General features: G+C 28.8%; 1 protein-coding gene across 1 annotated transcript; it reads right to left on the reverse strand.

The window, feature by feature from the left end:
* Positions 1–9,552: 9,552 nt before the first annotated feature.
* On the reverse strand, positions 9,553–26,221 carry LOC119676818 (fatty acyl-CoA reductase wat-like). Its single transcript, XM_038088077.1, has 15 exons — positions 25,684–26,221; positions 20,339–20,451; positions 20,008–20,256; positions 19,676–19,937; positions 19,420–19,621; positions 19,097–19,339; positions 18,746–19,003; positions 18,509–18,602; positions 18,369–18,375; positions 11,722–11,909; positions 11,344–11,599; positions 11,088–11,280; positions 10,775–11,017; positions 10,444–10,698; positions 9,553–9,851 (listed from the first exon to the last, which is right to left on the reverse strand). The coding sequence occupies exons 1-15, from the start codon at positions 25,757–25,759 to the stop codon at positions 9,737–9,739; spliced, it is 2,754 nt and encodes a 917-aa protein (XP_037944005.1). The 5' UTR covers positions 25,760–26,221; the 3' UTR covers positions 9,553–9,736.
* Positions 26,222–26,777: the final 556 nt, after the last annotated feature.

Here is a 26,777-nt window from a genome sequence, read left to right on the forward strand (position 1 = left end):
TTGGGATGGGTATTTATTTGCACAAATAAATGAGTATTTAGTCATGGTGCATTTAGGATGCTAGGCCAAAAAATTTCAAACTTCATTTCATTTTTGGCTTCACTTCCGTTCTATTATGTTTGCAGCTGCTCGGACTATGTTGAAATATTTCCGTATTTGCGAGAGGCCGTCATTGAGAACTCAACAAATCCGGAATATGTAATTTGTAATCGCGCAAATACTACAGCAACGAGCGGCAGTGCAGCAAATATGACACCAACATCGGTGGCAGCAGCAGTGGCCACATCGGCGACTAATGCAACTGCGGCTATCGACGCGAGCGCAGCAGCTGCCATTGTCAATGATTTACGTATGGACGAGTTTATTTATAGTGCGGGCAAGGTACTGGGTATACGTGTACGCTTTAAAAAACCTAGAGAACGAAGAGAAATCAATAGTTGGATATTGAATATAACTGGAGAGTATCGATTTTTAAGAAAAGGTAAATTTTTTACATTAACAAAAAATCTATTTATATAATATAATTTATTTTTTAATTTCTATTGTTATTAATTTACAATAAACTTTAAACAATCCTTATTAGTTTTTATTTTAATTTAATTCTTGCAGATTATTTCTTTGGTCTCGATATAAGAGTTTTTATATGCTGAGTCTATAGTACGATGGCTTTTTTTTACAAAATATACATATAATATTTCTTTTCCATTTAATAATGACAACTGCTTAAAGTCTATCATTTGCATATCCTACATATTCCTTTGGCTTTTATTACTTCCCGGTAAAATGTCTAAGCGAATTTTGTTTAATAGTATATGAAATTTAGTCTTTGTATTTTGATGTACCTTACTATAAATGGGCATTTATTAATGTATGAGGTTAATTTTTTTTTATTTTGTATACACCAAACAATGTTCGCAAAATTTTTTTGTCAAAAGGGTCATCTTTTTCAGTTTTATATCCCTAACAAAATAATTTCATAACTAAAATCACAGGTTTAATAAAATTCTTGGGAACCCCCAACGCTAATTTGTATAACAATTAGTATTCTGCATACTACTTTATTATTATTTCGCTGGATTGAATCATCGCTCTTAATAAGATTACAGCTTCAAAACAGCTTGTATACTATTATATCGCGTTAAGTCGGTTATTGTGTACGCCCATAAAGCAGAAGCTATGTATTCCTTCAAAGCTTATAGAGATTGCAGAAGTGCTAATAGATTGGAAGTTCTTCTATGTGTAGTTACTACTACTATATAAATCATTTTATCACTAAAAGTTTGAAGACTTTCTGTTTGTAAAACCATCGAGCATGAAAAAGGTTATTCTGATGAAATAATCAATTAAAACGCTTTCAAATTCGGAATCTATCACATTTAGTAAGATCCATTATCACATGCGCCAACTTTTCATTATAAAATTTTAGAGATGGATCGCCGTTTTATGTTACCATTGGATATTGATCATGATAACGCTATTATTGTTAGTAATATTTTGTTATATATTTTTCATAAAAGAATACCTAAATTAAAAAAGTTTTAGTAAAAATATGCTCTCCATGTGTAATATAATTAATAAAATCAACTATGAAACAACTTCATATCATTTGCTATTCTTAGACTACTTTAGAAATGATGGACGTCTCATCGCTGGTTCTTATTGTGACTATTATTTTTTTGCGGATGCTATTTCAGCACCAAAATCCATGGAAATTTGGCAATATTTTCATTCGCCCCGATTTCCTGCCAAATATCCTGCTCACATCAAATGTGCTTACAAATTTATAGGTCGGTAAGTATTAATCAACTATATGGATACATTTTTTAAGATCACATCAAATCATTTACGAATTACTCTTTTTTATCTACTTCAAATTCAAAGACCTGATAGTCGCGTTGAAATTATATTCGAAGAGCTGCATATACCTAAACAGGAACAAAGGTGAGCATTGACTTCTTTTAAAAATATAAAATTTTGCTTTCAAAATAATAATATAGAATAAAAATTAATAACTTCAACTAAATTTAAGAAACAGTTGTAGCATGGATAAACTCACAATATTCGATTCCGAATCGGCAAATATGAACGCAGTCATTGACGTACTCTGTAATTCCTTACCCACGCGGCGGATTATTAGTTCCGGTCCGGATTTGCTTATTGAATTCAATGCCAGCTCAAATATAACCGATAAAGGATTTCGTGGAAAATTTAAATTTTTACATAATGAAATCGAAGTGAATTATTTAACCACAAGTAGAATAGCAACAACAACTACAAGAGCGACAACAAAGTCTACACCAGCGGAAGGTAATTTTTTTAAAAAAACTTTATAAAATTTATATCACATAAATTCAATAAATTTTATTATCCCTTTTTATCATAGCCGCAGAAGCTGTTATTTCTATGGAAAAAATCGCAGTGGAAAAACAATTTATCACCTATAATCTGGCAGATACTGGAAAAGTTTACAAATCGCTGGGTAAGTATGTAGTCATAAATGGTTTTTAATGCAGTTTTTTAGGATTTCAAAAACTTGATTTTATTAGTGATAAATTTCGTGAGCGCTACATACAATTGCACGTGGATTATTAGCACTATAATGAATTATGCAATATCTGATTCATTATATGTCAGCTTTTACATATCACGAACAAGTTTGTATTTTATTTCAAATAATGGTTTTTGGATCATAGATTTGTTTCCTTAATATGCTAGTTATGAAGACTTATAATGATGTGTAAAGACTTCACTTACTAATTTTACTGCAAAAAATTAAAAAAGTGGTTCTTATATATATATGATATCATTTATCATAACAAATAACCTAATGAAAACATTGCACGCCAATCTCTGGGGTGGAATCCTCAAGACAGCCGTCGACCTGTAGCGCCAGCTTAAAATTGGAGGAGGACAATTGAAGAAAAGTTTAGGGACGCCAATTATTCCTGGAACTATATCTTTCGATAATCAAATAACAAAATCCGATATAAAAGAATGTTAGAGGTCCTATGCTCCACTGGGAGATGAGATTAAGAGAGATAACAAATAACAAATAATGTATAACTAGTCCGTCTGAATGTCACTAACATATATAATAATATACGACTAAAAATATTATACATTTATTATTATCTGAAGAAAGTTTTTTTTTCTAATCTAGACATAAATCAATGCTATTGATCGACAATACAATATTCATTTATTCGTTATTAGCTTTTGTCAACAATTTGTTTTCTCTTTCGCTCACTTTCGGCCCTTTAAAATTCGAAAGAAGGTACTGGATCATATATTAACTGAAGGCTTCTAAACAACCGGGTCACTAGTTCACTTTATAAAAATATCAGCCTTTGGTTATTGTACACATTAAGTTCATCTAATACATTTCCTCATTAATTTTCGTAAATTTCATATTTGAGAATCAAAGATGTGATTTTATATTTAAGGAACTCTAATTTAACTCTAAGGAACTCTAATAAGAATTTCTGTTTTTAATGAATTAATTATAAGATAGTCTTTATTTCAATTTGTGAATAGCAATTAAATATATTTTGTTATAAAAGTTACCACTGCCTTATTAATTTCAATAATAAAATTTTTTTTAATCATTTTCTTCTGCATTATATTTTCTCTACTAACTCTAATATGTTCCTATAACATGCTTGCATTTTTTAGACGACACTTAGGGTTTTAGTGTCGGCTAAGTCAGTAGATATTTCTTTTGTGGGCATGCATTTGTGTAGCGTAAAGCACAGCGATACATAAGTGTATGTGTAATGATTAATTGTAATCTTAAATAATAGACAAAATTATCATATAAACGTGATAATGACTTATTGTGATTTTGAATAATATAAATGCCGACTAATAGATAAAATTATTATATAAACGTGATATATATTGTTACCCTATAACTCAAATTCATTATCTACTTCGTTCTTTAATATACTTATAAAGAGTGCAATATTTTTGTGTATTCATACATACAGTATAAGCCTTAATGTGATCTTTAATGAAATTTGATTTAATATAATATTTAAACACAGCAAGTGAATTTGTCAATATAACTTTCACGACAAATTAACAAAAACTCCAGAAAAATGTGCTAACATAAAAGTCAAGTACGGCTTTGAGTCAGTTGATTAAGAAGCACTGACTCTGAGTTTCAAATTTGGCAGGGCATAAGTTCGATTCCTGGAACTTGTAATCTCAAAATTTATTTACGAATAATTAAATACAAGAATAATTTCCTAGACCACTGATGATGGGTATTTGGCAATACCATATTCGAAACAAAACTTGAAATATAAAATGAATTTTTGTTGTTGTAGTTCACTACAGTTCAAAAAAATCTCTTTATATAATATTTCAATAATTTAATGTAACTGAAATTTTCTTTGAAAATCATTTTAACGTATTTAAATTTAATACTTCTGCATTAGACTAGAAGACATTAGACTTCTGCATTACACTATAAGTTAAATATTATACTTTAAAGCACTTTATTATACTTTTATATTATCAAGCCGAAGCACTTTATATATTTCGTTAAGTATTATTTCTATTATTTCAACTATTCTTAACAATGAATATAGCATTCGTTTCCTCTTTGATAGTTGTGATCTTCTAAAGCTATGCATTTTTTCCTTCAATGTGAAGCTACTGTGCATTTGTAATACACAACTTTGTAATATTAACTAAATATCTCTGTAGCTCTTTACCATCGTTGGTAAATTGGATTCAACTGCAAAAAACAGTTGATTGCGAAGAAAAAATGTTAAAAGCAGTTTAAATTGCGTAAAGAGAAATGGTTCACATTTTGCCGGCAAAATGCCTGAAATGCATAAATTACTTCTGGGAACTGCGAGCACATAGGAGGACAAACTCATATGCGTACTCACTTTGGAGTTTTATGCTCTGGTATCAATTTTCACATTACCCATCCAATCAGTTAACCGTAACATTGCCCGCATAACAACAACAACAACAATTACAGCACAAATTAAATGTATCCTTCAATACTAGAAAGAAGCCGGCTGCTGTTGGGTATTTATTGACCGTGTGCTCCGTTGGTGAAAACAAAACTTGAAATCAAATTATGCCAATAATATGGCCAAAGTAAAGGATCAACAACAACAGAACAGAACAGAACTAAAGTGAAAGTACTTTCTATTTGCTTTGATAAGTCTGATGTTTTTTCTTTATCGTTTTGTGTCAGGATTTGGCCTTAATTTTAAACGGAAAAGGAAATGAGCCATCGTGATGTGGTCTTACAGTCTTCTAACAGTTCGTATACAAAATTTTTGGTTTATTTTTTTTTGCTTTGTGAGTTTTGTATTTTATTTGTACTGTACAGAAGCAAATTTTACTCTGTAATGCTTAGATTTTTTCCACACTTAAACATCCCGAATAGGCTATGTCAGTTCTATTGTTGCTTTTGCTGCTGCTGTTGTTGTTGTTTCGAACAGAATTGCGAAGGAAGCCTTCTGAAACATTTTACTTCTTCAGTTTAGTGTTCCAATGTCTGGCAAACGCATTGGACGTGTTTCGTGTCGCAAATTTCAGTCCAACGTTTTAACTTTTTTGGATGCATTTTACGTGTCGCGAATTTTTGCGATATCGCAATAAATTATACGACGTGTTTCATGGTTTCTCATTCAGAAGAATAAACGACAAAATAAAAACTTAAATAAATAAAATGGGTCAGGATAAAATGTGTGTTCCAGCACATTTTCGCGTCCTTTCACATGCTGGCTTTGTGTTAGTCGCTTTTGTTTGTTTACGAATCTTACAAGCGGAAGTAAATGGAGAACATGTGGCACCCACCATGTTGGGTTCAGTGAACTCCACAAATGAAACGTGTGTGTACGACTTCTCCGGTAATTTAAGTAAGTCAAAAGTCTACCTTTAATTTTTTGGCAATATAAATTAAATTAATTTAAATTAAATTAAGTCCACATATGTATACAGAATTATTCTTATAACTTAGTTTTTGATGCATTTCTGCTATATGCACTATAGAGATTTTATGCAAAGGACAGTGAAGCAACAATAAAATATACCAGCAAACAACAATATATATTCTAAAACCGACTTTGATTGTTGTTGAGTGCTTTTTCTTAATGAAATGAACTATTTTGTTGAATGAAATAAATTACTAAATTGTAGTAATTAAATATTTATATATATATGAGCGCTTAAACATTTATATCATATTGAAACTACATGCATGCATATATAAATCTTTTTTTTGTGCCGTCTTGTCTTGTAGTGCCTTGTCTAATAGATCACAGCAGCAATTATTTAAAAGCACTTGTTTTCTACATTGAAAATGTTTATACAGTGGTTTTCTTTAAAAAATTTTTTCAATTAAGTAATTTTTTGTAAATGACTTTTTATAATTTTTAGAAATTTTGATGCTGTTAGTTGGCAGTTTGGTAAAGTTGCTTGTTTTCTGCCTAGCACAGCAGTTAACTGGGAATGAAATAGTAATTTTTGACTGTGATTTTGTATAATATAGTTTAAACTAGGATAACTTTTAAGATGATTATTAAACAGAAGTAAATTATTTTTTTTTTTCGACAATACTTAGTTGCTTTAGCTTTTGCCTTGGGTAAAAAATAATAAGCGGGTTTTAGTTACATTAGAGGTTTTATAAATATTAAAAATGTTTATAAAGAGATTTTCTACAAATATTATTTTACATTTTTTTGTTTCAATATTATGTTGTTATATATATTTTTTAAAAATACAAAAATACATGTATTTTTAAAAATAGTTCTAAGTTTGACTAATAGACAAATGGACCAAAGTTAAACTATTTAAAAAAATTCAATTTAAATTCTAGTGTTGGTATTTGATAACTTCTTTGATATATTTAATAGTAACTAAATGGTCTTAGCCTTTCTAATCAAACCAGTACTTCTTGTTAAAAATTTGTTTTGCTTTTGCAATTCTGTTTCCATTATTTTGAACTGTCTAGTAAATTTGTAAGACTACAAGTGAAGAACTTCTGGCTTTACCTTTGTCAATTAGTAACAATTTAAATACAAAATTTATTAACCAAACACCCAAAAAACCTTAAAAGAGTCATTTAAGTAGCATAAAAAATATAAAATAGAACTAATTAGAGAATCTTCTTGCTGTGGTTGAGGGAAGTAGATTGAATCAAGTCAAACAAAATAGTTGTGAACTTCAGAAATATTTATGCAGTGGTGTTTTACAGATGTTTCTTGTGAAATTATTAACTACATTCTACTTTTTTTACATGGAGCTTTTACGATAGTGCTGTATGGGTTCATATTTTTTTCTTTTGTAGTGATGTTAACTGGTTATTCAACACTTTTTTTAAATGTATGTATGTAGTTAAGTTGAACACTGACTGCATGCGTGAAACAAGTGAGGGTTCATATAAACTTAATCAAAGTAACATATTTAATATAGGCACAATGCTTAAATAAATGATATTGAGAAGAAATGAGCAATAACTTATAAGTTAATGTATATAAGTTACGTTTTTAGCTATTTAACTTTAATTAAAAACTTTGAAACTTAAATTTATTAATTAATTAATTATTAATTTATTAATTTTTTTTACATAAACACAAAATGTGGCAAAAACGCATACTTAAGAAGTGCAGTGCAATTATCAAGTAGAAATTAAAAGAATCCGACTAGCAACAAACATAACTAATAAAATATAATAGGCATCTTCAAAACTTTTATTTAGGAAATATTATAAATATAAATAATAAATATAATATCAATATAATAAATATTTATTAAGTAATTTGTATGAAATGTCGATATTCAATTCGATTCAATTAACATAATTTTGAATTATCAAAATCGGTTGTCTTGTAATATTTCGGTGTTGTTTTAACTGTTTCAGCGAGCTCTACTGTAATCATAAAATTTGCATTCACGATATTTCTATTTAGCAATTTAACAGTTTAGCATATTAGCAACAGTTTAGTATGCTATATAAAAAGCGTGAAAAGGTTAAGTCAACATATTTAGCACAATCGTATTTTATCACTAACTAAGACAAAACTTAATATACTGTGCAGTTTTTTTTATAAATCATATTTTTTTCGCTCGATATAAGTATTTTAGATAGACGTATAGTCATTATACATACTTCTAAAATATATTTTATGAACAACTTTACATAGAACAATAATTTTTAAAAGAAACTATCAATTAAGTCCACACCTCAATTTTAATTGACCATAGTGAACATGTAAAAATGTAGCTTTTAAAAGGTTGTCGTACACTTAACTAAACATAGTAAACTAAGGTTGTTAAATATAGTTTAATATTATGTCTAAGTATATTAAGGTAATTAAAACTCAATGACCAATATTTCAGGGTAATATTTAGAAACATTAGGAAATGCAATGCGGCATAAATTGCAACTGCGCTATATTCATCGAAAATAATGCATAGTTGCTACTCTCCACCAGTGACACAATGATATATTTATTAACATTTATATAGAAAAAAAGATACGGTTTTATTGTTATACTTTTGCATTTTGTAATAAATATTTCATAAAAATAAAAATTTGTACTGTTGCTAATCTTATTTCAACTTCTTCATTTCAAAGTTATGAATCATTGATGAACGTCACGATTTCGACTTTTCTACTTACTTCTTGTGCAACCAAAGACGAGTAAGAGATTGGCTAAAGTGTCGGAGTGCTACTTACTGTGATCCAATTATTTCGTTTTCTTTATAATTTCTAAGCAAGTGAAATGCACATAAGTTTTCCACTGCAATGAATGGATCCAACCAATGTAATATGAGAGCCACAATATTTTGCAATTCGGATTTGGATTCATTGTTTGAGAGTGAGAACTGAAATTAGCTGCACACTCGTATAGAGACACAACCATATTTATATGCAATATACTATATTTAATTATTAACATTGCACAGATTTTGTTTTTACTTTCTTTATACAACCCAAATATTACTTTTTTATTCAATACTTGTTACAGAGTTTTAAGTATTATAAAATTATTTAAATATTATAAAATTTAATGACCTTCAACAAAAGAGTTTTGAACATGAATTCACCAAGATAACACCTTGCAAATTAAACGTTATCAACATCATGATTAGAAGGTTATAACAATCTTTCTCGGGATACTAATAAAAATCATATTGCTTTTAAAACCGTTTAAAATAATTAATGAATCAGCTAAGCACCTTTATTTGAAAAAACATACAGCATTTACTTAATTAATTAAGTTTCTGTCACCAGAACAGATTAAGAGGTCTTCTTTAGATTTAGTTCTGGACTTTGTTCACAAAGCTTTATGTTAAAGAGCTGTGTGTAATCAATAGTGAAATTGGTATAGAAGTAGGAGTCTTCTGACCGTAGTACCGGCTGCTGGGCGATTTCACGTCAAAGCTTTAACAGTAATAATATGTAGTGCTTTAAAAATCAATACATGGAATATATACATACTATAATAGACATACATTTCTGGAAAGAATGCATTAAGGCAACACCCTATTTTTTTGTCATTATTTTTATTTTCTCTCGTTGTTACAGAAAATATTTACTTTAAAATAAACTTTATAATAATTATATAATAAGAATATGTGAAATATTTGTCAATTTTGTATTGTACTCATTGTTGGAAACCACTTCAGAGCTTGAGAGACCTCAATGTCCTGTTGTTGGAATTACGAGTATCTATATAAAGATACAACTATAAGTTACTTCCTCTTAGGAAATTATTTTTCTTCTTGCAATAAACATTATTGAATTATATAAAAGATATAATAAACCGACGACTCCACCGAAAAATATATATTTGCAAACGTGATGTAATATCCGTAACCTGCAAAGAAAATGTATTTTAAAGAATTAAAGTTACATTTAAAGAATTAATATAATATAATTAACACAAAAAAAAACATTTCAGTTTATACCGATCAGTTCAATTTCAAAATTAGCTTGTATGAATTTTTCTCTAAGTCGCTATTGTTAGTGCAACCCGTATCATTCCAAAATACTTTAGTGCATTGATACAACCCGTGACTGAATTGTTGTCTATTATGCTACCATTAACCAATTCTCAACTAATTGAAATTGAACAATTACTAAATTTTTTAAAATGTTATTTACATATATAATAATAAATTATAAGACATAATTCATTACCACTGAATAAACTTACTTTTACTTTTCTAAAAAGTACTTGTTATAAATAATCCTTTTCTTGCTTAAAATATCGGAGATTAAACCAGTTTCAAACAGACTATAGAACACTTATGCATATATACAAAATATCTGACAAATTAGTTTTCTGATAATATTTTTGTTCTTTATTCAAAGACAAGCTTTGAATAACTTTAAGTTCACTTATGATTAAATATTTCCATTGATTGATTTGATGAGTTACACTTAAATTAAAAGATAATTATGAATACCTTTTTACACGCTCAATACTCTTAGGGATTGTATCCGGTTCTTCTTTAGCTACAATTCTTCGCATTCCCCACAAATTGGTACGTATGTATTCGGACCAATCGAGTGACAACATGTCAAAATTAAACAATTCCTGATCTTCTGTGGACAATGAGTTCCATAGTCGCTTTGTATTGTGCATAGTAAAAATCCAGTTATGTGTTACAAAATACTCTACTTTTTTCACAGGTTTCTCTACTACAGAGATGTTGATAATTCTGAAAAGAAAAAAGGGAAAAAATTACTTAAAACCTCTAATACAATAATTGTACATGGAACCAGGGAAGAGTATACCTTGTCTTATTGCGTGTTATAGCCAAGAATAGTTTGACAAGCAGATACGGTAAAGTATTCACAATTGGTCTAGCTACTTTATAATATATCTTCGATTTGCACAAAATTAGAAACGGATACCATATCGTTTTACTTATTGGAATTTTGGAGCCATGTAAAGCTACAAGATTGCTGGCATTTTTCCAGCTGATGGGATTGTGCTCATCAGTAGCGAAATTATAAATTAATGGTGTCAGATTTGTGCTGCACGAGTTAAAATAAGTTATTAGACCTAAATCAATTTAATATTATTTTAATATAACAAAATTCGCACTTTAAGTTTGAGGTCCTCCAAGCACAAACAAGTATGTGATTTGCACAATAATCAACAGGAACCAAAACAGCATTAACATCATGATTTATGTACATGATACGTAGTAAACCAGTAGCTACTGAAAACAAAATTCCAAAAGGTCCTTGGTGATTATCAGTCCATCCAATGATTGGATCTTTACATGTAGAACTTACTATGAGAATAATAAACAAATATGTTTATCCTGAGTTCAGTTTAACAATTGTGTTTCTCCTACCTATTGCAGGCCGACAAATGCATACTGGTAAGTTTTCACATTTTAAAACCGCATCCTCTGCCATAGCCTTTGTGAAGGTGTAACTATTAGGATACTTCTTGCAAAAATCTTTATCTAAATTATTAACAAATTGTTCATTAAATATATCGTCTTCTGAAATTTGGGAAGTGTTTATGCCCAAATCTTCAGTATAGAAACGCTCTTCGATATGCTGCGTAAGGCAATTAGCAAAAGCCGAGGAAACATGCACAAATGACTGAAAAATATAAAGACAATTTAGAAGAAGATTTCAAAACTCTATTAAATTGTATAAGCAATGAAAAGCTGATATCAAAATAAAAAATAGATAAATAATTTCCTTCTTATCACTCCACTGACCTGCAACATTAGCATTTCTTTCGCCATCTTTAAAAGGGACACTGTGGCACCAAAATTTATGGGTAAGGCACTCTTTAGAGGGTTATTCATATGTGTTGTGGCGGCACAGTGTAATATAATATTTACATTCTCTATAAGAAATTTGCGATCTTCTTTGTTAACTCCCAGTTGTGGTTGAATACAATCGCCTTTAATTAGTTTTAGTTTTTGCATAAAATCTTTTTTAGTTTCATGTAATTTATCATATAACTGCAAGTATTAATGAAACATATATTAATAGAAATGTTTAAGTAATATTTTTGGTACATACAACATCCTTAAAGATTTCATTAATGCGTTCATCAATATCCTTTCCGCGTTTGGGTCGCACAATTAAATATACGCAATTTACTTCAGTCACACGCAAAAGTTTCTCAAGAACAACTTAATTAGCAAAATCAGTAGAGTTTTTAATAACATAATTAGTATATCAACATTTTTTTTTGATTAAATACATTAGTATAAGACAATTGATAATATTTTATCACCTTTTCCAATGAATCCTGTGCATCCTGTCAATAGAACATTTTTATTTCGATAAAATTTTTGAACTTCAGTCTCCATTATTTTCTCCATTACTTCTTAAATAAGTTTTGAGCAGTGAATGCCTAGAATTCCAGCAAGCTATTGGATAAGCTTAAATGGTTCAATCATTTTATATTGCGAATATGTATTAATTAAACACTTATTAAATCTGAACACCCAAGCAAAAAAGTTTGTATTAATTCCTATACACAAATAAATTTAAAAGTAAATTTAAATCCAAAAATGAATTTTATGCCGAATATCCATAATCAGAAGTCGTTGAGAATATTTTTTGTTTTTTATTTTGTTCATATATAATTTTTATATTGGAAAAACTTGAGGAAAGAATTTGAACTCTGTCAAATTTGAAATGCATACCCATGAGGTAGACCACTGAGTCATCACCGCATTAAGCCATTGATTTGCGTTGATCAACCGTGAAGTTTCATGATTAGATTATAAAAACAAAACGAAAAAATATAAACTAAATGGCTAGGGTATTAAAAAATTAATGTTAGTAAAAATGAATCCTTTACGATGTACGGATAACAGACTGATTTTAAGACTTACCGAAGTATAGTTGACCACACTGATTCAAAAACTATCACACAACCGACATTGATAGACAAAGTTATAACTAATAATATGATAATGATGTATGGCTGAAATGTGAAGATAAAATTAATTTACTTAGGCTCCCTTATAGCAAGAGTATTCGTATTAATAATATATCAAAGAATTAACTATAAGTAAGAGTAAGCGGAAGAAAGATTGCAACCTATCTTGCAAGCAATGAAAAGCTTGCAGTAATAATACGCCACCGCAGTGTGCCAAGAACAAAGGACTGATGGAAGAAAAGTATATTTCTAGGAGAGAGGTTTTTAATTAAGTTGTTTAAAAGCAACTTTTATCTTAAGTTTTGTTATACTGAGCTTGGTAAATTGACCCAAGAGGGAACATGAGATATTTGTATATAGAATATAAGCAGTGAAAAATGTAGTTAAGCCGGTACAACATCGAAACTGGATGTGTATAATGAAAAATAGATCAACTTCAAATAATGGCTTGTAACTGGCTAGAAACGAAAATTTTGACAGCGTGATCCTCAAACTCTGGGAACTAATTTTTTAAAGGAAATGTAGTGAATTTTATAGATTTCAAATGTTGGACTAATATTTTTTATTGATCTCCATTATAATCGATTATTAACAAATAAGATTATAACGAGTTATTGTTATATAATAAGAGTTATATAATAAGAACCACACAGAATTATATAAATTAACAATGCACAGTGGAGTCAATTAAACATAAAATTTTTAAGGCCTTTAAATAGTTGAAGGTAATTTTAGGTTGTATCAGATACTCTTCAATACTCAATATTTGAACAGCTATTGTCATTATAATGTATGCATATTTCATTGTTGGTTTATGATAGGAAGCTAGTATTAGTATTGTATTTAAACAAAAATATCTAGTAGTACTTTTTAATAAATGAAAGTGCCACAGTGTGAAGTTTTATTTGTTCTTCAATGTGTTTTACTATAATTGATTTATTTCCCTTTGTTTTTTACAATAATTGTTGCAATTATATATTAAAAGCCATTTAGCGTATTTATAATATAAAATTAAAAAAGAAAAATTTATAAAAAACAAGCAAATACTTCTTATATCAGTCCAATTAAGTTACATCAATAATAATATTAAGTAATTAACTATTCTATTTTACATTTATTGAGTATATAACTCAGTTTTTTTTTGCAAATATAACACGTTTGTTTCTAAGAGATAAAAATATTTAGTTTTTTTTATTTTAAACTAAATATTTTTTATCGTAAAGTATGACTTTTGATCATCCTTTTGAGAATCTATGGATTCCATGGAAAAAAAATTATTTGTCTTTTCAAGTGCTCGATACATCGAGCATTCATTGTTTGGTTTCTTCGTGGTTTCTGAATTTCTGGTCGTGAAGAGCACATATCAGTGAACGGATCAAGTAATAAACTGATGAAGCGCAATTAGGTGAGTAGGGAGCATGCAGTAAGAGTTTACCATCTCAGTGCGAGTTCACTTGGCTGTGATCGAGCATTGTCGTTTAGCGAATTCATTTCACATTGTTTGGTGACTAGAATCGAAAGTTTTTCATGGTTCAAATCTCTCAATTGTTATTGGTACAGTCAGTAATAATATTTTCGTTCGGATTTAGCAGCTCATAGTACAGCACTCTGTTTTGATCACACCAAATGCACAACATAACCCATAAATATTTTATTTTGCTGTTGATATGGATAGTTCGCCTGGACGAACCCATTATTTTTTGCATTTATGGTTGGCGTGGTATATCCATTTTTCATCATCAGGCATAATATGATGCATGAAATCTGATCTTCGCTGTCTTGTAAGGAAAAAATTGCAAGCCATTACGCGATTTTCAATATTGACTTCAAGAGGTTCATGAAGTACCTTTTTTACTACTTTTTGATTAATTTTCGAGCAGGTGAATCTTTACTTTTGGCCCTTTAACTGTTCTGTAAGTTCTAGACTTTTCCTTTAATAATGTTTACACTTCTTTATTTTAAAAGTTTTTGGATTGACCGGAACGTTCTTTGTCACGGACATCAAAATCAACACTTTTGAATCGTTTAAGCCAGGTTTTGCAAGTCTGTTGAATTGGTGCACGTTCACCATAAGTTCCTTGAAGCAGACAAAGACTTCCGGCAGCTAAGGTTGTTTTATTGGTACGAAATTCGAATGTTCAAACGTAATAAAACATATATTGTTTATTCTTTTACATATAATGGCATATTAAATTTAATTGTGGAATTGCAACACAGACTTCAAAACTGTAAAACGACATAAGTGTCATTGTAAAATAATTTTTGGTACGTAGGAATATACCTGTTGGAAAATATAAGTTATTCACACAATATGTATATTCGGGAAGACTGAAACAATTAAATTTTTTGTCTAAGAAGTATAAAAGAAACAATATGTAAACATCCTTCAAAAAGTTTTTATTGGAAGTTTTAGAAAGTCGAAGGAAATTTTAATGTTTTATTGAATAAGGATTTCGTCATAGGTAAAATAAAATATCTTTCCCACTTTTTTCAATTTTTTACCATTTATTACAAATTACTTTCCGTTTCGTCTAATTATATTTTATAAAAATCGCACCTACATCGATTAACACTTAAAATTACATACAATTTTCATCTTTTAATAAAAATGTAAATACCAGTTGGATAGATAAACATATATCTACAATATTATAAAGAATAGATTTGTAACTGTAATTTTTTATAATTAAATAATATACAATGTATCAGTATTTGATTGCTTTGAATGTCACACGCTCGGAAAAAATGTTACATACATTTTTAATTGTTTAATCAACATGTAATTAAGTAACATATACTTGGATAAATGAAGATTAACCTTTTTATACTTAGTAATTTAGTTTTTAGTATAATATTAAAATAAGTACTGCGCTTAGAGAGAATAAATTAAATTAATTTCACTCTCATTTTCACTGCTTTCTAGTATAACTAGACAGTTTTAAACTATCTATGGGAAGGGAAATGCTTATTCCCTTCTTTTTCTCCTTTTTTTTGCTATTCTCCGGAAATATATAATATCTATATAATTTTTTTAAGTGCACATGTGGTTAAGTAATCATTTGAATGGAAACGTCAAAATATTTTTCGCGGAAAAATTATAATTATTTAGATGTCGCCATTTCACATTTTACATTTTGATATTTTAAATAATATTTTCCATTAAAAATCAAAATTTTCGATTTTTCCATTTAACATTAAAAATTTTTACATAACTATTATTATTATGTTAAGGCTAGTTAAGGCAGTGCATTTGAGTACTTATACTTTCTATTAACTGCGATGTTTCTGCATAAACCCTCTTTACACCTTGATTGGATTATTGTTCAACACTTCATCAGACTAAACAATAACTGACCTCAGATCTGCATACCTCCCCGAGGAGCGTGTAACCATTCTGAGATTCGATAACACGGTTTAGATAAGCCTATCAGTTCTCGTAAATAATTTCAGAGCTCTTATCCTTTACTTTAATTTTCTTTTGTAAAAATGTTTATATGACTTTTTAATGAAATTTTCTAAATTTTTGTTTTTAATTTTAATAAATATATTAACATTTTAAAGCTAGATTTTCGAGTTAACCAGGTTTAAAGGTATAAATTCTTAAATTTAATAAAGAAATAGAAAGTAGTCATGACATCTATCAGTAACTATTTATAGTATATTATATATTAACATTGATTACACCAACGACGATCTTCAGCTGTCGTAGAGTACTTTCTGCTCCGTATTTTGTAAATAAAACAAACAAATTTAAATTTTATTCAAAATTTATTTTATCTCCTTCAAAATATGCTCCTTCTGAAGCGATTCACATATGCCAACGCTTAACCTAATCTTCCATACACTTTTCGTAGGCCCGTGCAGGTATGACTTTTAGTTCCTTCGGCGAATTCTCTTTTACCGATTCAATCGACTCAAAACGCTTATGTTACCACGAAGGGGCAATTTGAGTTTCGGGAACAGAAAACAGTCGCACGAATCCAGATCTGGCGAATATGGTGCCTGAGCGATGACAGTGGTGCCGTGTTTGGTCAAAAAATCGCGTACAAGAAGAATCGCTAAATGCACTTGAGGTAGTCTCACATTAACAGCTGCTGTAAACAAACTAATTGACAGACGGCGCTCAAATTTGTACCATATGTCAAGAAAGGGTGTACCAACATAACAACAAAAACTTTTTGAAACAGTTCTATTACTTAAGAAGTAGTTAATAAACAACAAAATCCGGATACTTTTTGAGCAGAAGGTATATAGCCTAGAATGTATTTTGTTGGTAGTTCTGATAATTCTGATTTAATATTGTGAAAAAATTTTTTTTGAGATAAACTAATATTTTCAATATTATGATACATCGAGTAATTGAACAATAACAACTGTGATGTATTGAGTCTATTTACAAAATTAACTCCTTAATTTTACAGTTGAATTCTCAGCTGACTCATGTTAAGTTGTCCTCTTAGTGTGTTTCATAAATATTTATAGAAATTTAAGATAGCAGTCAATGTACAACAAAAGTATTACTAAATGGTCTGAATAAGTCGCATGAATACACAGGACGTGCTTTTGAATAAATTCGCTCATAACTTAGCTGACACTACTGTCAATTGCGTTATTCCGGCAAATTTATGTTAACTTAATTTGTAATTAGATAGAAAAAGTCCTCGTGAAGTGGAATTTATGTGCTATTCCACATTTGATTCTAGCTGGCTGCGGCGCATGCTACAATTTTTTCATAGGAGCTATAAATCATAGTTGGAATTGATCGAAACGCAATTCCACGACTATTTCGTTTTATCTGATTCCTTTTCTATCAGCAGCAATTTTGCTCCGCATTCAAATGAAAAAGGAAATTAATCGGAGCGGATGTGGCTGTAGCTGTAGTTGGTGTTTCTAGTTGGTCCTTTGCTTCACCTACAAACTGAACCGAGTTTATTGCTATCCTTCTGAGTGTTTGTTGTTGTTAGCGGAAAGTTTTTCTGTCACATAAAAATAGTTTCATTCAATATTTGCATGACGGCGATTTCTTCTAATGTTTGAATTCAGTCTGTGAAAGCGTTGCGATTGCAAAGGATCTGTTGGAAGATGAAAGTAACTGATTTAATTTCAAATAAAAACAGACATTTAACTGAAGCGTAGTGAGGCGAGTGAAGTAAAAGTTTTATTCAATAAAGTAGAACAAAATGTTTTTCTGGCACAGAATAGTTGGTAATGGCAGTGTTCTTGGAATGCTGACATTGTTGTGTCTTCAGTTGCAACAACCAGAAATATCTGCTGCCACAATGGAAACAAAGTCGAATGACAGCGCATTTGTTGCATGCAACAATATTGGGCTTCCACGTAAGTCACAACATAGCGATGTTTTGTTTGTTGAAACATAAAAAACATAAAAAAATTTAAATAATTTTAAACATTTCTAATTTTTTATCATTTTTATAATTTTTTTTTATTTCATTTAATATCACTTACATGCCAACTAAACCTTAAAACTAATAAAGACAAAGTTGACTTGAACCATTTATTTTGAATTAATACTGTTGAGCAGTATTTGTACAAAACCATTTTTAATTCAATACTACGTAAAAAAACTTAATTTACTTATTAAACTATATGGAATAATATAATTTTTTAGAGGTCCAATAGAATAATAGACTACCGCCACCATAAACCAATAGTTGTACTGCGCGATGGAGAATTAGAAAACTGCAAAGAAAACAAAATAAGATCATAGTGAAGTTTTTGTATAAAATTCTTACATATATATGCTTTAAATAATAATAGAGAAAGATTATTTTCAAATTCATTATTTTAATTTTCGGAATTATTTAGAAACTTTATTTACATACCGTTTTTTGAGCTCCAAACCCCTTGGAATTGTGCTGGGCTCTTCTTTTGCTAGAAATCTTCTCATACCACATAAACTATTATAAAAGTATTCTGACCAATTAATCGATAGCATATCGAAATTAAATATGCTTTGATCTTCCGGAGTTAAGTTCTTCCACAATTGCTTCGAATTTGTTATCGAAAAATTGAAATTACGTTCCACAAAATAATCAAACATGGGTCTCTGTTGATGGATTTTTTTATAAGTTTTTACTAATCTAAAATAAAATTTTAAATTTAATATATAAATCGTAGTGCAAATCCAAAACAAACAATGGTAAGTAAAATTGTTTATATATTTTTAAGCTTACCTGCGTTTTTTACCAAGTACCAATAATAACAGATCAAATATATATCCTGGTATTGTGTGATAGAAGAAGCATAATATCTTGTAGAATAAAATTGAATTTGTATGAATTAAAAATGGAAACCAAATCATATTCGTTAAAGGCATTTTCGTACCATGCTCTTCAACAGAACGCATGTATGATTTCCATTTTAATGGATTTGCTGAGTCCGGAACTAAATTGTATATTGAAGGCGGTGAAGTAACACTGAAAAATTTAAAATTTACATTAGAAACAATAAGTTAACATTATTTATGATTTATTCTGTCAAACAGCGTAAAACATACTCTTGTCTCACAGATTTAGCCGTATACCAAGCCGTAGAAAGCATAGCATTTGCACAATAATCTACTGGCACCACACCAGCATTTGCTTCAATATTCGCATAAAGCACATGTAGTACACCATAAGCTGCACCATACAAAATGCTAGTAGGTCCATATAAAGTATCTATCCAACCAGGCACTGGTTCACTGCAAGAGGGTATAACTGTAAAAAGTGCAACATCAACATATATTCTTCGCACCATATTTCAAAACTTACCGATACCAGGCCGAAATATGCAAATCGGTAGTTCACTGCCTTGACTAAGAATAGCTTCTTCTGCGAGAGCTTTTGTGTAACAATAAGTATTTGGAAAATCTTTGCATAGTTCTGTAGCTAAACGATCGGCCGTCTCCGTACCTAGTATATCTACCAATGTGCATAACTTTTCTGCAGTGATGTTCAAATGCTCTGTATAGTAGCACTCATCTATGTCTGTCTTGAAGCAGTTAGCAAATGCGGAAGATACGTGAACAAAAACCTAGCAAATTAATTAAAATAAAAACGAGTTTTGTAAATCTTCATTATCTTCGATCTTATTTAAATTCCACCTTTAATTTTTGCATTTTCTTCGCCAGTTTTATTAAGTCCACTGTTGCACGCACGTTTATGGCCAATGCGGTGCTCAGCGGCTCATTAAAACGTACTGTGGCTGCACTATGCACCACAACGTGCACATTCTCCACAAGATCTTTGTAATCATCACTGCTCAGGCCAAGATTTGGTAGCAAGCAATCGCCAAATATGGGCTTCACACGTTTCGCTGAGTTCGGTTTCAGTTTGTGAAGTTGATCAAAGAGCTAGAAAAGTATTGGACATGTTTTAATCTTTTTAAAATTGTCAATGTTGCAAGAGGATTAAAAAAATGCCGCAATGACTTACTTCATCCTTTAAAATGTCATTTATGCGTTCATCTATGTTTTTGCCTCGTTTTGGGCGTACCAAAAGGTAAACATAGTTGACGTCTGTGGCACGTAAAATTTTTTCCAAATAAACTGAAATAAATTTAAAAAAAATACTAGTATTTACGCTGTTTTAATTGATGTAAGCAAAAAATACAACTATTTTGTATATTTTAAAAACAAATTTATTTTTGTCTCAAATATATTTTTTTTTCAATTTTTTTCTCCACAAAACTTCATTTCATTCAGTCATAAAAATTTCACAACTGAAGAGCACTGCAGTTTTATGTGCTCACATCAAAATTCAGTCAATTTAATTAACTGGAACAATAAAAAACCTCATAACCGAAATTTATTTCATTTCAAGAAACACTAAAATCAGTTTTAAAATCAGTTTTAAAATCAGTTTTGTAACATTCGAAATGAATCTTGTGTGCACTCGTGAAATAGAATTTCGTACATGGGTGATAATAAAAGTTGGCTACAAGTAAAAATTAGTAATAAGCAATAAAATAATTAATTTTAATATTTTACACCTTCGGTAATACACAACTCTTTCAAAGCTTTCAAAGACATCGATTCTTCTTAATGAATAAGTTTTACTGTCGTTGGGCTTACGGTCATATACATGAGAGTAACATTAAAAGCAATTGGAATCTCACTATTATCATGAGTATATAATATATATTTAATTTTTGAATTTATATTAAAATTACAAAGAATTTTTAACACTCCTTCTACGCACGCAGTCAGTGTTCAAATTAATTTCAATTCCTATTATTCACATTGAATATGCAAAATTATAAGTCCCAGTTAATAACACCCATAATTATATCAATTACATTAAACATTTCTATAGAAAACGTTTGCGTAAACATTTACAATATAAATATATAAAATTTACAAATGAAATATAAAATTCAAAGAATAATCTCTATATAATATTTCTGTGACTTTGAAGAAAGAAATAGTCCCACAGTCAAAAAGAGAAGTAAATGCAAGGTGTTTAGTTTTATTCCGAAAATTCAATGAGGTAATTCGCTGATAATTATTAATTTAAAATTGTTATTTTGGTTTTTTTTTATTCATTACAAAAATGATGACATAACTTAATAATAAAAAGTAATATAACTCTTATACTAGTACGTTCAAGTTCACATTAATTTATAATACAAAGAGCGAAGTGAACTTTTCGAAATTGGTATTCGAACTTCCCACTTCTTTCTATTACAATAAACATTTCACTGCGGAAGCCTTAGGACTAACGAGCTTAGCATACATCACAAGTATAGATCTTCAAAGGATTATATACTTCCAAAATCTAATATCTGAATATGCAAACCGATGATTATGCACAGGACCTTACTATCTACAATCTTTATAAGCGTTATTCGTTCTGGGTACTTATTTATACTGAAAATTAAAGGGTGAAAATAGTGAGGAAATCCAAAAAAAATTTTTCAATCAAGTAAATTCTTTCTTAGACTAATCATACAGATGTTTCGGATATCATTAAATATCTGTCAATTGCTGTTTTTGAAAAAATTTGATGGTTTCATTATCCGCATGTAATTTTTAGACTATAAGTGTCAGGAAATTGAATTAATTGAATATTAAATTCTATAAAAGATGTGTTTTCTTATTAAATGACCACATATCCACATATCCAGTCCCATAGCCACATATCCAAAACATTGAACGGCCTTGATTAAGCAGGACATAGACAGAATGCCACTGTTAGATGAGGATAAAAGAGAAAGAGAGAGAAATAGAAAGGAAATCTTCATCGCCTCATAATCGCATACATTATGCGATTCATGGTAAATCTAAGTTGTTTAGCACAATGAATGAAGAGTCTCATATATTTTCGGATATTTGAATACATAGAAGCACAACGCGTTTCCCACGCATCTTTGAAGTATTGTCAGCCAACAAATCAATTAATATTTATTAAAAATATTTAAATTTTAAAATTTGAAATTTTTAATTATGTTTTTATAGTAACTATCTTATTTAAATATAAATAAAATGCTCTAAATGAGCAATTGTAGCATCTTCTACGGTGTAGCTACGAGTATAAAATGTCATTAAGATGAATGTGGACTGCTTTTTTTTGTGGCATTTAGAGATGCTTTCAATATAGTCATACCTCAAATGTTATTAATATTTAGTTAAATTATTTGATACACTATATTTATTGTTATATAGATATTATGATTCAACATTTATCATGATAAATATAGAATAATAATCGAGAGATATAAGAAGTCTTACTGCAGGGTATAACTGTTAGTAATGTAACTAAAAAAATTGAGAACGGAATTTAAGGCTTAGGTTGAAGAATAAAAATATACTGCATTATAATTAATTTATTTTATGTGCGGTTTTTTATTGGAACAGATTTTAATACACTTAGCACATTCCAGAAAGACTAGTACAAAAAAATACAAAATAATTATTAATTTTATTACAACTTTTAAAAATTTGAAATTGCAACTTAATATGAATTGAAAAACAAAGCCAGATTTTGTAATTATTTTTTAATGAAGAATTCATGAATCATAATCATTTCATATATTATTGACATTTATTTATTATTATTATTGATAGTTAAAATTTTAGATTATTAATTCCAGTTTGGTTTATAAAATTAATGATTCACATAAGTATGTTGAGATTATTCACACAAAGTTGTGTTCTTACTTATATATTATATACATATGTACTGTAAATACATAATATTATATATATAATTAAATAATAAGAAATCCATAATAAATCAAAGACTAGATATTGTTGTTTAATCTTTGTACAGATTTTGTACAAAAAAGAACAGATATAAACATTAAGTAACTTCAATTCAAGAAACCTGTACTAAAATACATAAATATAAAATGTATACTATAATGATGATATTTTTAACATGAATTACAATAATGATAATAAATAACAAATAATAAATAAAAAATAAAATACTAATAACAATAAACTCAAAGAAATAATTTAAAAGCAGAATAACTAAAAATTGTAAACATGTTGTACTATTAGATTATATATCTGGCGGAATAATCCCTAAGAAGAAATAACAACTACACAAAAACTATCATATTGTTTTGTAAGATAAAAACTAAATAATAAATAATACTGATAACTATTTTATAATTAACATCTATAAAGTAATAACCAATGCTATTCCTGTGATATCACAATGGGCCCTCATTTGAGCTCAAGTGTGCTTTTTGAAAACAAGGTCGTCACTCCAGCCTACCTACTTATAAGTAATAGTATGTTCAAAATGAAGCATCTAGTGTGATGAACACCATTTGCTATAATAAATAATAAAATTATGATTACAATGTAATTGTAGTAAAATCATAATATTAAATTTAATACAATTATAAAACATAGCTGTACCATATAGTAATTTTGCATTGGAAGTTGAAGTTGATAATGGGTTGTTTTTTGTAATTAGAAAAAGTTAAGAAGGACAATAATAAATTTATATGCTCTATTTATTATAATAAATGGAAAAATATTGATTTTAATAAGTCTGAACACGCTGGCAATATTGTCAATAAATTTATTTTATTAAGGTAAGTTGACTTCTTGTTTTATTAGAAATCGATACAATTACGTTACTATACCTATTAAATTGTAAACTCAGTGGAATTTCACAAGAAAATTGATATATATTTTATATACACTAAGTATGAAATATATTTTGTCGAATAGAATACATCCAGTTTATAAAATATAATATAATCGGATATAAGTAGAATAAGTGTAAAGACTCAGAATCTAAAACACACTTAAATAAAAATGAAAATATGTTGAATCATTAAGGCTGTCAAATAATTTAATTTTAATAATAAATAGTTCAATTTAATAGCAAAACCTAATTAATGAAATGTTGAAACTATGCAAGAAACCCCGCATTATGTTGATTAAATAATTTAAATAAATTATCATACTTCCAAATAAGTTACTATCGAAAATGAAAGCACGAACTACCTACTCCTTTTTGAGAAAATTTATATTTCAAGATGTGAAATAAATTTTGTTTAGCCCTATTCAATATGTGCATATACATATATCTAAATAAAAATTATTCAAAATTATTATAAAATTATTCAAATATTATTTTTTATTGTGTTCACGGATTTGAATTAAATTTGGCGCACATGATTAGGTATTATTATCTAGCTGAAAATATATACATATATGCTATATATGACTGCGATAAAAAGCGTTAAAATGGTATTAAATTGGGTGGACAATTATAAAATAGTTTTATAAAGCAGTTTGCTTTGATCGAAAATGTGCAGTGGGAGGATGAAATTCACTTCAACAAAAACGCACACTGAACTTCAAATATGTTATACCAATATTTTATTTAACGCCTTATAATTGTATTAATATTATATTGACTTCTTAAATCATATTTATTTCATATATCTTTTTATCACAGTATTATTTTATTGTTTTTCTTTTGTTTAATGTTTTTAGGTAATTGTAAATAATAAAATTTTTTAAACAAAAACTTTCCGCATGGACTGCATATTATTTTGCCCTTCGAATCAAAATCACAATTCTTTGCAGTTTAATTTTATTTTTTTTTTATTTTTTTTTTATTATTCATGGTACGTAAAAATTAAATAACCTCGTTGCAATAAAATATTTTTGTTGACCCACTGTTTTCTTCTTTTACGAAATAAACTCATTTAGATAAATTTGCACTAAAATCATTTTTCCACATTTTCATAGAAAAAGTATTATTTTACATAAATTAAAGGTGAAATTGTGGTCTGGAAAGGGGACTTGAAATTTATACAATTTTATATATGTATATGCTAATTTAATTAGTTGTTTAGTTATTCAATGAAGTACACACTATAGAAATTATTTATTTATTTATGAATTTTTGAAAGTATTAATTTTAAAGAATTTGATTTATTAACATTTGACTTATTGAAAATCGTGTAGAATGCAATAAAATATTTAATAAATAAAGTTTAATTTTACAATTAACTTTAATTAAATAATAAATTTTAGTTTTTACACTGAGAATAAATTAATTTTATGCATTTTCATGCAGTTTCATGCATATATATATTTAGCACAATAGATCTAGTATGGTCACAGTGGTCTATTTCACTAACAATCTAGACTTCTATAACTTTCTAATATATTTTTTGTTATATAAAGATATGTATGGTATTAACTTTATATATTTTTGTACGCTTTAATGTGTATCTACAACAGCACTATTGCAATAAAAATTAGTCATTTTTATTTTCACTATTTTTTAGATAAAATTTTCACTACCTTTTCCTAGAAATCCTGTGCCGCCAGTTAAAAAAACATTTTTGTTTTTGTAAAAATTTTGTATTTCAGTTTCCATTTCTCAGCACTTGTGGTATTTGAGATTGTCTGCTTTAAAAATCACTTTGTATATATATTATCTTATTATCTGTTCATGAGACAGAATAAAAACTACAGCAATTGTTAAAGAACAAGAACTATTTGCAATGTTTCCGTTTCCGCGACAAAACTCCGTTAAAACTCGAAGCGAACGCTTTTAAGTATTTCGTTTTAACCTCTTCACGACAAAACGTCAACAAAATTCCAAATAACGTAAACGCGCTCTTTTTATACTACCAAAAAGCAGAGAAGCCAATAGTAACGTAAGCAGCACAAAAACTACTAACGAAAAATCCAACAACAAAAGCTGTAACTGTAGCCACAGTAGTCACAGTAGCCACTGTAGCCACTGTAGCCATAGCAGCCGCACTAACAGCCGCACTAACAGCGAAAACAGCAATAATGACGACGTCGCGACGTAAACAATGAATCCGTTGAATTCTTTAACAAAACTGATTCTCTACGTGCAAAGTGGAAAAATTCAGATTTTACATTAAAAAAAAAAATGAAAAAAGTAACTCTTAAGCTAAACACATATGCAAATGTTTGTTTATAAATAAACACTAGCTACAGATACAAAATCCCAAGTAACTATTTAGACAAATCTATCTTTGTATCTTTGTGGGATCGTAAACAGTACAACAACGAGACAGTACAACAGCACAACAGCACAATGCCTGCCTGCACCAGCAATTTTAAGTGGAAGCTGTTTGAACAACGAAAACAATATAAAATCAATGAAACTCAATTTTATGGTTTGGCTTAGTCAATTTTTAATTGCTGTTGTCTTCATATGAGCACCTTGCATTACGTTAACCTCAAGGCGGCATTAAATTTTATCTCATATTAATCAGTTACAAATTCACAAATTCAGATTCAGATTCAGATTAAGATTCAATGTAAATTACAACCAGCTTGACACATTGCACTTCATACAAGTGCATTGAGTTCTAAAGAAGCTATGATTTATATTTTGTGATTTACAATATTTACGACAC

Source organism: Teleopsis dalmanni, chromosome 2, assembly GCF_002237135.1.
Source record: "Teleopsis dalmanni isolate 2A chromosome 2, ASM223713v2, whole genome shotgun sequence".
Classification (NCBI taxonomy): Eukaryota; Metazoa; Arthropoda; class Insecta; order Diptera; family Diopsidae; genus Teleopsis; species Teleopsis dalmanni.